The sequence below is a fragment of the Halyomorpha halys genome, unplaced genomic scaffold, assembly GCF_000696795.3.
Source record: "Halyomorpha halys isolate HHAL.00 unplaced genomic scaffold, Hhal_1.1 Scaffold169.1, whole genome shotgun sequence".
Classification (NCBI taxonomy): Eukaryota; Metazoa; Arthropoda; class Insecta; order Hemiptera; family Pentatomidae; genus Halyomorpha; species Halyomorpha halys.
The window spans coordinates 1,760,076-1,774,130 of NW_027104700.1; the positions used below are offsets into that span (position 1 = coordinate 1,760,076).

Here is a 14,055-nt window from a genome sequence, read left to right on the forward strand (position 1 = left end):
AAAGAAAAGTTAATCAATATCAGAGGTATGAAATTCAAAAAGTGATTAATATAAACATTTTGTGTTTAAGAATGCTCTCCATAATTAGTAAACTAAAAAAAAAAAAAAAGTAAAAACTATTACTAATACCTTTGCAAAATTTATATGTACTTTTTTTTCTAAAAGTTATTTAAAAAACAAATTGGGATATTTAGGAAGCTTTACATGGTATACAACAAACTCAACTATATGTTCAATTTAAGAATGTTTCTTTTATAAAGAAATTTATAATTTACTAAATGATGAATATTAAATTATGTTTTAGTTGTAACATTATCTGTTGTAAATAAAACTTTTTATATCTCCTGTGGACATTAGGGACATGACAGACGTGCGGGTTGGGTCACAGGTCCCAGTGCGCTCGGTTCGGAACGTTGTGGGTTCGATTCCCACATGAGGCAGTTAAATATTCATTTTATGGCAGTCCCAAAAATGAATATTGGCACTCCCACCTTGGTTAGTAAGCGTCGGCACTTGTTCCCCCCACCAAATACCAGTACCTGTGTACAATGATTTATAAAAAAAAAAATAAATGAAAATGGCGATCATGAAGGTGCAGATATTCATATATATATATATTTTAATTTTTAACTATTTTTATTCTTTTTTGACCACAACCTTGACCATCTTCTTCATATTTAAAAAAAAGTTAAGTGTTAAACTATTTATATTATTACATGATGCCTGTGAACATCAGAGGATGAAATAGTTGTTTGAGACATTGAACATTTGCCTATCATAATTTTAAATTTATATTTATACAGCACCTTGTGAATTAAAATATTTTATTCATGATTTTTTATATTTTAGAAAAAATTACTTAGCCATTATTGACTATTTATTTAATATATAAAGAATTCTCAAGATAAAGTTACAGAACAGAATTCTATTTATTATATGAAACTAAAGAAAATTCCACAGTTATGAGTTATTCTATAACAAGAGATATTCTAAAAAAAATATACATCTTGCTCTATCTTTTTAATACTCAACAAATGGATCTTCCCAATGTATTATTTTGAATTATAATGAAAGAGGTTTTAACTCTTATTAACTAGATAAAGGAAGTAAGTACACTCATCTGATACTATTCTGGTTTAATTTGTTCTTGGATAATGGCTATTGAATTATTATGAATAAACATGTGTAGTGGTGTTGTTCTCTGCATGTTTCACTGCTCAATAAACACACCTCTATCTGCAGGAGTGATCGAATCTACAGGTATGACAACCCAGGCCCGGTCGAGCTACCTACCATCAGAAGTGCTGTGGGGACATAGGTTTGAACCTCTTGTATCATTCAAGAAAGAGACTGGAGAACATGAGGTAGATTACAGTCTATTTAATAACACTTATGAAGTTGATACACCTCTGTGTTCTGCACAAGCATTGGATCAATTAATGGGAGTCACACCTACACCAAGCAATGGTAGCGTATAGTTTAAATTATGTTATCAGTTATAATATGCACTCATATCAAGTATGCATTTGAAGGATAAAATCTATAACTCAGATTATTACATATAGTTTGTTTCTACTTATATCAGAGTATTTTTTAATACAAATGGCTCACTAATTTTTTAGTAGTACCTATGTAAACATAATAAATAAAGTTATTATAAACCATATCAATTTACAAATATTAACTTTTTTTCTGCTCATTCGAGTAAGTTCAATTAGATTTGTGTCTTTGTTTTTTTTATAAGTATCTTTTTTTTTTTCCTTCTGAAGGGTTTGATATACAGTGGGTTGGCAACCATAATTATCTCTTCTACTGTATTTCAAATGCATTTTAAGAGGGGAATGAGGAAAGAGATTTTTCTGAAAATTGGAATGTGGGTTGAGTCTGCTGTATGATTATGGGGCTCGTCAGATTTCGTAAATTCTATAGTCAGTAAGTTAGTAGTCCTCAGTCGAGTCTGAGTCTGTGTTGTGTTTGTGACCTGTGTTGGTCTCGGTGTCCTAAATAATGGGTTCTTACAGTTCTGGAGCTGTTAAAAAATTTGATATGTTTACTCGATATAAATTCTGTCAACGTTGGTAGTTTAAGTGTCGTATGTATGTGGTCCGTCTTTGCTCTTGGAAGTGAAGTATGTCTCACTTTACATCTCAGTATACCACTTTGAAACTGTTGGAGCCTGGAACAGGGCTCGCCTGAGTATCGCCTTGTAGATCATTAATTTAAGGCTGAGAGCAAAATTAGGAGAAGCTGCTCTCTTTCCATACCTATGAGTATCTGAAGCAATGTTTTCTTTATATTTTTGCTAGTGCTGCAGATCATGCTGAATGAATTTTTTTTTTTTTTAACAGTCCTAAAACTGTAGTAGTTTTACGGTTTCTATATTAAAGTAACTATCATCCTTGGTTCTATGAATTTCATTTTTGATTGTGTGGCTGCACATATTTACTTCTAATTAGAGTGTGATGGACCCTCATTTTAACTTGTCTCATTAAACTGTGGAGGTGGATCTCCTATCCCCAGTCTCTAGATTAGAGTTAAAATAAGATGATAATATTATACATATTATTATTAAATAATTTAAGATATTAATTACAATAATTTTTTTAGATATTAATTGTAATTTTTTTTGCTACATCTATAATACAGGGGTATAAATAATTTTTTGGGCTCTTAAAGTAAATAAAAACATTTTTTTTTTTTTTAGAGAAACAAAATGATTTTGTAAAATGTATATATTGATAACACAGATTTTGTTTTTCATGTTGTATTTATATCTTATTTTTATTCATATATAATTTATATTTTTTAAAATTAAGTACAGGTATATACAGTTCTTCTAATCATCATTATATCTATATAATTATTTTTCTTTCTCCTTACCCCCTTAGTGTGGGGCAGGTTACATTTCCCAAGACCCATCTTGTACCAATGGTTCAATGACAATTTCCTAGTTTATTCACAAGTTTATCTTCAAACTGAAACCTCTTTAACTGTTAACAGCCCTTAATTGGTTGTTATCATAAAAACGTAGGTGTTTTGTTCGTCTTAAAGTAGTTTATGTGTCTATCAGATCCAATTTTTATGCTTTTATGACTTTTTTATAAATAGCAGGTTCTTCTAATTTTTTTTTAACCTATCAAATTCAAAAGGTATATAAATAATACAATGTCTTTTTGAAAGCAATGACTGCCATTCCTGTTCCCAAAAATTAATGTTCACACTGCTGGATCATAAACATATTCCTTCTTTTCCTCATTTGTAGAAACATTTGTGGGTTGAATGAATAATACATTTTACAATTTACTGTACATTACAAATTACTGTAGTGATTTACTTATTTGTTTCTCTGTTACTAAGAAGACACTAAAGAATTATTGAGTCATTTGCTAAGCTTGCTTCAATTTTAACTATTTGTGTTTTATTTGGAGTTTATGATAATATATTAGCACATACCATAATTGATGCAGCTTTCAAAGTGCGTTGAAGGTTTCTGCTTGGGAATGTAATTTATGGAGGTAACATTCTGAAGTTAGTGATGTATGAAGTAAATAATATTACCTGTAAAGATTACTTACCTAAACAAAAATATTTTGAGATGTTACTTTCTGAATGTTGCTTCCTAGAAGAATTTATATTCATGAATGAATTTATAAAATATAGTAATGTTGTTACAAATGAAATTATTTATATATTTTTTATATGTGCCGAATTTTTTTTTTCCATTTTTATTCTTTGCATGTATTTTTATTTTCATTTAACACATTGAGGAAAAAAAAATTGCCAACTCCTTGGTTATTTCGGTTTTTAATTACCTAACAATGAATTTCTCCACATTTTACAGTTTGACATTTTATATTTAAAAAAAAAGATTATATTTAAATACTGTAAATTATATTTTAAAATGTGAAAATTGTCTTTGTTCACAATCACTATAGATAGCTACTAATTTGATGTCCTTTGCACAACAGCTAAATTTATCCTAAATAAATGTTTCCTTGTATGTTTCTATATCTATTTTATTTTATTATTATTTTTTAAATCACGGCTTTTTTTTGTGTATTTTATTTTAATTCATTACTATTAATCAAATTATTAATCATTACAATTTATGTTATTAATAATGTCATTTTTACCTCTGCCGTACTTTTAGTTTTATTAAATCTTTGCTTACAGTCAGTTTCATCAAAATTAAATAGTAGTATCTATCATTGTACATAAAGATCTATTCTTCTGTTAAGCAAAAGGAATAAATAATTAAATTCATATCCAATAAATTATTTGATAATTATTAGTTAAGTTCTGTTAGAATCAATATCCTGGATTTTAAACAGTAATAATTACATGGTTTCTATAAGTTATTAAAACTGACATTTTTGCCAAGATTTAAGAAAAAAAATTAATATAGATAAAACAAAATAATTATAGATTTTTTAAAAATCTATGTAACTTTTTGTATAAAAATAAATTTGTTGTTATCAAAATTCTTAAATATATAAAATATTAACAACAAATTTGAATTAATAAAAAGTGCAGATATTTAATAAAATGCCTAACATCATGATGTTTCTGTATTTCTATAACACTACACACTAGAAGGAAAAATATGAAATTTTGTTAAATTGTTATGAAAATGTGAAAAGTTATTTTTCCTCCTTTACTTACTTCCAATATATGGTTGAATATTTGGTAAATATACATAATTTTGTCATTAAATGATCTTCGAGTTATATTAGGAGAGGAAATTATGTTTACACTCTCAATTTTTGTTTAATAATGTATTACTCCTGTTAATACTACTGTTTGAAACAATTTAATAATAAAATCCCAAAAAATGTAGATGAATGAAATTTAAACTATAATTACTATTAGATTATTACTCTACATTTTGAACACAAGGAAAGAAACTTGGTCAGTTTAAGAAAATTTGCCATATCATTTTTTAAATTATTTAATATTCAGAGTAATATCCATTGTTTGTGTATATTATTTTTAAACATGTTGGTTTTGATTGAACTACATCTTCGTTTAATTCAATGAAAATTGTTATAGATAAATCGAAACAATATTCCAAAAATCTTTTAAAATAATATCAAAATCATACTATTATGTCATAAGTTGGAATAACTTTTTATTAATTAGTTTTTATAATGATGTTATTATAAATCCTTTGTACTCGTTTTATTTTTTAAGATTGCTGTTTTGTTGTAAATACATATCATCTCCAATATATAACTAAACTACACATCCCATTCCATTAGGCCACAAAATATATAGTTTTTAAAAACGAAAAATGTTTTCAGTAAACAATCAATAAAGTTGCAGACAAAAAAATAAAATAAAAAACATTCAAATTATACTACTTTCACTATGCGAATTTTGATGAATAATAGAATTATGATAAGAATTGTCGATACCAAAGTACTAAGTTTGATTTATATATTTGATCATTTTAGTTATCATTAGTCTTACACTCACGTGTGTATCATATATATCTTAAATGTAATCTTTTTCTTAAAAAAAAAAAACAGTAAAGGACTTTAAAAAAAAAAAGCTTTTAAGACAGCATTGTGAAACACATTTTATCCAAATAATTTTGAGTATTAATAATATATCATTTATATATGATTGATAGTCTAATGTAGAACTATCTATTCAACAGTAAAAACTAAACACAAACTTATCAGTAGAAAAGGTGTATTTTCCTCATTCTTAATCTTTTTTTTACCATAACTAAATTAAATCAGCATTTATTGATTTTTTTTTATACAATTGTTAAATCTAACTTTAATTCAAATATTTTTCAGGACGTTGAGGGAGAATATTGTGATATATTTAACTGATTGAATCAAGGCTAAATCATTATATAACTTGTAGTTTATAATTATATATGGTCTATAACATTTTTTTTTTTAATTGAGAAACAATTTTTTCTTGAAGAGTATTATTCACTTAACAATATTTTACAGTATGATTTTCTTCTAAGAATAAGGAAGCCATATATTTTACAATTTAGTATATTATTAATATCAATGTTATGATTTTCATTTCTCGTTTATTAATTCAACATGTATTTTTGATGCTGTCACATTCTCCTCTATAAACTCTAAAAGATTTGTTTATTTATTGAAATTAACAAATGTATAAAAAAATACAATAAGTAAACGTGATAAATGTTCAGAATACATGATTTTGTGGGAAAGAATCATCCAATGGTGGTACTACAATTCTAAAAGATTAACTTACTGTATATTATTTAATAATAATATGTCATTTATTTATTTATTTTTATTTTTTGAATGATTATGATTTTACAAGATGTCATTTATTTAGACATTTTTATTTTTTGAATGATTATGATTTTACAAGTTTAAAATATTTTTTTATTTTATTATCTTAATAAAAAAGATATATTAAATACACACTTCTAATTTAAATTGTAAAATTCTCAGATGTACTTGTATAAATTTATTCAAAATTCTATTTTTTTTTTTTTTTTTTAATCACAGTTATAATTTATATTTATTTTGGTGCTTTTCTTTATGCATTTATAATATATTTTTAACTGACTACAAAAATTATCCAAAACATAATTATTAAAAACGTTAATTAAACATTTTTTAATTCTTATTTTGGCCTAATTTATTTACTTCTTTTACTAAATAAATTTTTAAAGTTTTATTTGGCAAAGAAATGGAAAAATGTCAACTATATTCTGTTAGCATCTAGGTTTATTGGTCAACTCAAAATTTTAAGTGTTTTCTATACATAATTTAATTATTATTTATTTATATGGGTATACACAGGTTTCAAATCATTCGAACATAGCATAATATAAAGGAACATCAATAGATTTAGGCATTTTATTTTATATTTGTTGTCTATAGAAATTAAATTAAATATATACAAATCTGTGTAAAGATCATTAATTATTACCACAAGAAAACAGAAATGAAAATTTGAAGTTCGGACAGATTATTTCGATGGGTCATCCCATCTTACCGAAAGTTACAATAGAAGATTTCACTCTGTCTAGGTGGTAACTTCCAGGTAGGGAGGAGCCTGTCATCAGAAACCCCGGACCTGACCAGTATGGACTCCGGGAGTATTTCATGTGAAAAGACTGTGATGAACCACATAGGTGGTAATGACATTCCAGGGCCTGAATCGCGGATATGACCTCTGCATCGTTGGTGAGTTCATAAATGTTTTCTATTGATTGAATGTTAGAATGGAAATCAAGATTGGTTGATGTAATTTTTTATTGTAATTCCATGTTTTACCTGAGATCAATACTAACTACTGTTGTAGTGATATCTGTCTTTTAAGATTCTTAAAAAATTTTTTAGGAGTGATCCTTAACTGTAATAGTAATTTATTTCATGGACCGATTTTGAATATCAGAATTTTATCAGCTCTTTAATAATTAGTTAGCTATTTTATCTAATGGTGGGCTGTTACACCCTACTTTCTTCTATTTACAGTCACCTATGATTTATTTATCAGAATGATTTGGATTGATTATGCCGAATAGTTGAAGTTTGAACAAGATTGTTTCATGATTGATAACTCTAATCCTACTCATGAGAATAAAGTGGTATTATAAAGTATCTACTTACTTTCTCGGTTAGATTTTATGTATGAGGATCATTTTCTATTTTTTAACCAGTATATTTAAATTTTGAAAAATACCTTTTTTTTTAATGTGAATTCAAATTCCTTTGTCGAACAAGTTGTTGTTTATTTTTGTTTTATTTATTGGTATATATGCTTATATTATTATTATTACTATTTAATGTTATGCTCATATTTTTGCTTGTTGCTTTATAGTTAGAAATAATTGAAAGAAATAAAAATTATCTTCAAAATTGTTTGGATATTCCTGACACATTAGATAGGGATTCTTATTGCACTAATTGTCATAAATTATAAGTAATATTGGATGAATGTTATTTATTGTATTGTAATGAAATAAGAAATAGTAGCAACTACTTTCAGTATTATGTACTTTCATTATAATGTTTCAGTACTTCAGTATTTTATTATTATTTCTGAATGAAATAAAATATTTTGTCCATAACAGAGTTTATCACAGGAAGTATTTAATTCGTCATCATTAATTAATAACAGTTTCCACATTAAGTGGTTGGTCTGTATATGTGGTTTGGCCGATATTTATTGGTTGTAAAACTGGAAAATATTGGTATGGTGGCAATATGATTGATTCTCTCTATTTTGTGTGAATGAAAAATAAATAGAAGGATAGAATAAATTACGATGATTTGGGACTACAACCAGATTACGAATTTAACCTATTACGACGACGTTCCTTAGTCCGAGTCCAATATCTTTTTTTCTGCTCCTTAAAAGTTATTCTCAAAATCAGGTTAGTCCCATCATAGACCCTTGTGTTGCCCAAAAATCTTTTCCAGTACAGATCATTTTCCCCTCCGGTTTTACTAGTGCAGAAGGAACGGAGACTGTGCCTGGAGAAGACTACGAGCCCTACATACCTAATGAACAGCAGCAATTCACACATCCTGCCATAGCTCATCCCTTCCTTATTGTCGCCAATCAGACTTATTAATGGCCCAGTTCCAGCATCTGGCTTCCTCACACTGCCATCCTGATTGCAGAAGTATGCCTACGGCCGATGTAAATGGGAATAGATAGTTGTCGGACAATATTCAAATTAGTTAAAGTTAGCTATACTAGGAAATCCTTGAGCGAGTCCTTGAGTTAGGTAACCGTTTTAGAAAGAAACCTAATTAAGAAAGATATTAAAATATACCACATAGGACCATTAAATTCTACGCTAGTACATACAAAGTGAATAAGGAACCGCTATCTGTTTCGTACTGAAATACTTTTTGGTTGGAGTACTTTTCTGTGTTTCTTAAAACGTTCTATTTCTGTTTATAGTATAGCGCTGATACTGATACTGACCTGAATTTTTCCATTATTTCTGTCAAAAATAAAAACTATGCAATCCCCCACTCCTTTTTGTTAATATTTGTTTTCAATTCAGTCTTTAATCTCCCCAAAATCGTTTATATACGTTTACGATTTTCGAACCTTAATATCTTTTCGTTAATATGTTATAGATGCGATTTGGTTAAAGTTTCTCATAATTTTATCGATATTAAGGGACCTTCCTTATTGTATAGAAGAATTATTAATGTTCCCGAACTTGCAAACATAATGAAACACTTGAGCAGTGGCATATATGCCAGTATGAACGCCAAAAATAAAATCAACTGTTGGGGCCATTTCGACATTTTTTTTTTTTACAATTATCACCACGGTACAGTTATTACAGAATTTTTATTGAATTTAATTAGGTTTGTCCAATTATTATTAACCGAAACCCGTTTTCTCAGGGTTTAACTGAAAATAAATAGAATAAATAAATGAATTTTTTCTCTGTGATTAAAACTATCTTTAGAACCGATCTTCTCTTGCCATCTATATGCTAGAATTTACGAAGTTACCAGTATATACTTATACCACAAGGAGAACCAGAAAGATGGTTTACGCTGAATTAATATAAGATTTCTCTAAAGGATTTAGAACATACTTTAATCGTTAAAAAATGTTTTTAGTATAAAGGCATCAAATTGAAGACCCTCAATTAAGTCAGGTTTAGTAGGACCTATCTTTTTCTATTTTAAATTACAAATTACAGAAGTATTTGTTTATTCAGTCGTCATATGAAACAGACATAATCCAAATTTAATGGGGATAAAACTAATTTATCCACAGTTAGCTGTGAAGAAGATAAACTTTAGCCACAGTTAGCTAAAAACAAAAAAAAAATGAAATAGAAATACTAACGTAAAAAACAAAACAAAAAAAAACTGCTTTTGAAATAATTAATGTAATATGAAAGTAAGACTCACCTTTAATTAATATTCTGGGCATAAAACTACTTTTCTACAAAACAAATCTCAGGCCTGAGAGTTGCGTCCTTCAAAAAAAAAAAAAAAAAAATCCAATTATAAAACTAATAAAAAACCCAATATTGAAATTTTAACCACTATTTGCAAAGCAATATTAGAATATGTCCTGGGAATTATAGATTTTTAAGTGTGTCTCATCTGAAAAAATTTCCAATCGAAAAACTAGGCACTATTTAAAATTAATGAGATCTCAGTGATGAAATTTTAACCACTTATTGCGACGAAATAAAAGATTGTTTTCTAATAATTCTGGATTTTGAATGTGCCCATCTGAGATATATTAGATTAAAAATTCCTGATTAGGAAAATTATTTAAAGATTGTTTTAAAAAAAAATTGTAACTGTCAGTCCTGAAACTATATGAGGAAAAGTAGAAGATACAATAAACACTATACCCAAAATAAAAATTGAAGATTAGTTTAAATTTTATCTTTGACATTCTTTATTTAAAAAAAAAAAGATTTTTTATTTTGAAGACATTGATATTTGCCAATTCTGAATCCAAGAGGTTAATAGGTTTTACCTAGTGGTACATGTTTAAAATACACTAACTTCTTTATTTATTTATAATTAAGTAGATTCTTATATTCTATACAAATAGTATTGCACATTGTATGCTATTAAAAATGGATTTTTAGAAAGCCAAATATCCTTTTATATTCTCAGTGATGCTATTCTTTAATTCTATTTACCAACTGCTAATCACGAAATTCAGTGTTTTATTGTTTTAACGAGTCCAATTATCCTTTTTCAGTCAAAATCCGGCTTTATAATACATTAGCCTCCATTAAAGTAGGCTTTCAAGTTTCAGATCTGTAGAGAACAGTAGAAAGTATTATTTAGTCCAGGAAATAAAGGCATTTTATCTTTCAAAAGCTCTAGCTCTGATTTTTTTTTTATAAGCTGTTTATATGGAGAAAAAAAATCCGAATCCACCTCCCACTTAATGTGCGAGAGCCGAGTTGCGCCAAAAACATCACATGTTTTCCTTATATCTTCCTGATTGTAAATCCTTGTGGAAAAAAGTTTCCAATAAAGCATATAGAAGATACAACTTACTCAATAAGATACAAATTTACTAACTCTCATAAGTAAAGTTCTAATCCATGACTCTTGGCACCAGCAATAAAGTCCCCTAAACTTGAGACCAGAAAATATGTTTTTATAAGTATGTTTTTACCCTCTAATTTGGACATTTTATATTTTACATTTAACTCCAGCGTTATTCTGACCAAATCACCTCCTTGCACAACTGTTGGTATAGTAACAGTTCTTCCTTACAAAGTACTGCACTCCTGAGCCTACATGGATTTTAGGAGTACAGATTTAATTCATTTATCATGGACAATTCAGACCTAAGAGTTTTTTATCGTCTAGGTTAGCTGCCTAATTAAGTGAGAAGTTCGGGGTTTCATTCCAGGGTATTGCCAGGAAATAAAAGTCAACTGCCTTCTCATAATCGGCTACAACGGCCTCAAGTGGTATTTACCTTGTAAAAGATGGGATAGCTCTGATTTTTTTATATCTCCAATGTATAATTAGAAATTCAAGTTTTTGAGATTCCATCCCTTTTAGGCGTGCCGTGGTGCTCAACAAACCTTATAAATAAAATCTTTATAAATTATTGCTTTATCTATCTTTGAGAAATATTTTTCTTAGAAAACTGATAAAGAATAAAATTTACTTCATCTTTTGTCTGTAAAATTAATTCCTTTGGCTCCAGCACGACAGTCTCCCAGATTTGAGCCGAAAACTTCATATAACTGAAATGTTTTCCCAAAAAGCTACAGGAAATTAAAAATTAATTTCCATAGTTCCATTAATACTAATCTTTTTTAAATTCTTTACACATTGGGCGTCTTAAAAATCCAAGAGTTAGCGTTTATGTTGTGTAGTAAATAATATCCTATACAAGTATTGAAAAAAAGTTTTTCTTTAAACATTACGAATACGAAAAAGAAAAATGAAAAAAACCCAAATTTATCGTTCCATCGCGGGCATAGAGAATGGAAGGTCACAAAGGTTTATTTGTTTCTGTATCCTCGATATATACAGCATATCAAAAAATCAAAATTAGATAACCATTGATACCATTACTAATGGTTTCATAAGTCTTTCCCTGCCGGAAGAACAGTGTTTTAAATATTTACAATTTAGTAATAAATAAACTTGTTTTTCGGAAAAAAAAACCAAAAAACAGAAGGCAGAAGAAACAAAAAGGTGTTAGAAACTTTCAAACAGATTAAAATATTAGCAAGAGACTAATAGAAAAGTTTATTAGAAGAAAAATCCTTGAACACAAACCGAACAATAACTGTATCCAATGAGCGGTCATGAAAAAAGAAACAGTTTGCATTCGCCTCTTGACTTGAACTGAGCACCTTACTCCTCATTATCGTAAATATTCTCATCACATGAGTCATAATATTTATTATTAATGTTAATATATACACAATATTAATCTTTCGCCATTTGGTGCATTGTAATAAAGTTGAGGAGAAAACGTTTCAGCGAGGAACAAGTAGACATACCTAAGTAAGATATTTAGATAATATGTATATATATTATAATTACAACTAGCATTAATTATCATTTTTACTTGATAGGATATTCTAATTATATATATAGTCAGTTTTACGTTGCCGATTTTAGATATTAGTTGAATGGTCGGATTAAGTTTTCAAGAAATGTAGTTGACCTTGCCGGAACTAAAAGAAATAAAAAAAATCCTTAACTAAATATCTCTATGCTAGAGCTGTTTTATAAAAAGATTAATGTTGTTTGCTTCAGAGATAATAATTATTAATAGACTAGCCTTTTTAGTAATAGCCCATATAATCGAGTTAATTTTTCTAGGACATTCTCCTTCATATATTTTATTTTAATTTTATCTTAAAATAAAATACTTGTAAATCAAATTAGAGATACATAAGAATACATTATTGTTTATCCCTCATTAAAAAATTGTATAGTATAATTAGCTCTGTGAGGGTCTCGGTAAAAAATGAGGTAAACGTGAACGAATGAAAGTAGAAATGTGGGATGAAGTTTGCATAAATAGCCGTAAATTTTGTTATAATTTTTTTTTTTTTTTTGCAATTGTCTAATAACTGAGAAAATAAATTTCATTATCGGTTATCTCATTAATTTATAAATAAGGGCTAGGATGTATGTAGATCTATGTAGTTTTTAAAAAAAAAATTGTTTTTGTCGTGAATATAATATAGTGTTATTATAAAGAATCATTCACAGCAGGCAAGAAAAAAATAAATATTTTTCAACTATTTATTTATTTTTTTATTAAAATACGTTTACTTTCACTTGCGTACATATACATATAAAATAAATAGTAATGGAAATTATTGCAATGGTGAAAAAGATCGAATTCAAATTTTCGAGGGAAATACATGTTTTGAGGATTCCTGAGTCCAAATAACCAAGTATCGCAAAATGGCCTATGTCTCGGTTTGTGAACAGCCTGGCTAAAAAATGAAAAATTAAATTATATATTTAAGACTTCAACGCCAAAGATCAACAGTGGGGATGCAGAACGTCCAATACTCGTGATAGAACGCTTTCCCGAGTCACAACATCCAATAGTTACTCCATCCTCTCTCCTAAAAATTCTACTTATTGGACTACATCCCTTTAAAAACGTCCCGATATCCTTGATATATTTGTTACTTCCCAAATACCCACATCACAATCCACAATTCAATCTTTAGATGATCTCTCTTCAGATCATAGCCCGGTTCTACTTCACATCCATTCTAATCCTATTCCTAGACCCTCTCCCCCTTCAATGGTTACAGGACAGGTAAACTGGAAAAAATTTCGGACTGATCTTGAAAACGTACTTAACTTAAAAATTCTTCATATCATAGCCCGGTTCTACTTCACATCGATTCTAATCCTATTCCTAGACCCTCTCTCCCTTCAATGGTTACAGGACAGGTAAACTGGAAAATATTTCGGACTGATCTTGAAAACGTACTTGGCTTAAAAATTCCACTAAAAACAAAAGAACAGATCGACTCTGCTATCGAAATACTTTCTAGATCGATAGGAACTACTATCACTAACAATACTTCACCAATGA

General features: G+C 28.0%; 1 protein-coding gene and 1 long non-coding RNA gene across 9 annotated transcripts in view; one reads left to right on the top strand and one right to left on the bottom strand.

The window, feature by feature from the left end:
* Positions 1–14,055, top strand: part of LOC106678941 (ATP-sensitive inward rectifier potassium channel 12) — a 388,098-nt gene that overhangs the window by 287,984 nt on the left and 86,059 nt on the right. For 5 of the 7 annotated variants that reach the window (XM_067053500.1, XM_067053501.1, XM_067053505.1 and 2 more), the window contains 2 exons: positions 1,243–1,467; positions 7,034–7,190. In XM_067053500.1, coding sequence (XP_066909601.1) covers positions 1,243–1,467; positions 7,034–7,176 — 368 coding nt within the window. In that variant the 3' untranslated portion in view covers positions 7,177–7,190. The remainder of the gene's footprint in view (positions 1–1,242; positions 1,468–7,033; positions 7,191–14,055) is intronic. The other 2 variants (XR_010845161.1, XR_010845160.1) reach the window with 1 other exon arrangement.
* The window catches only part of LOC136797306 (uncharacterized), a 103,361-nt gene that overhangs the window by 25,030 nt on the left and 64,276 nt on the right, over positions 1–14,055 (bottom strand). Inside the window, exon 3 of one of the 2 annotated variants that reach the window (XR_010845163.1) lies at positions 9,779–9,964. The exons of the other annotated variant lie outside the window; for it this stretch is intronic. This is a non-coding gene — a long non-coding RNA (uncharacterized lncRNA). Of the gene's footprint in view, positions 1–9,778; positions 9,965–14,055 lie in introns of those variants that run through there. 2 annotated transcript variants of the gene reach the window in all.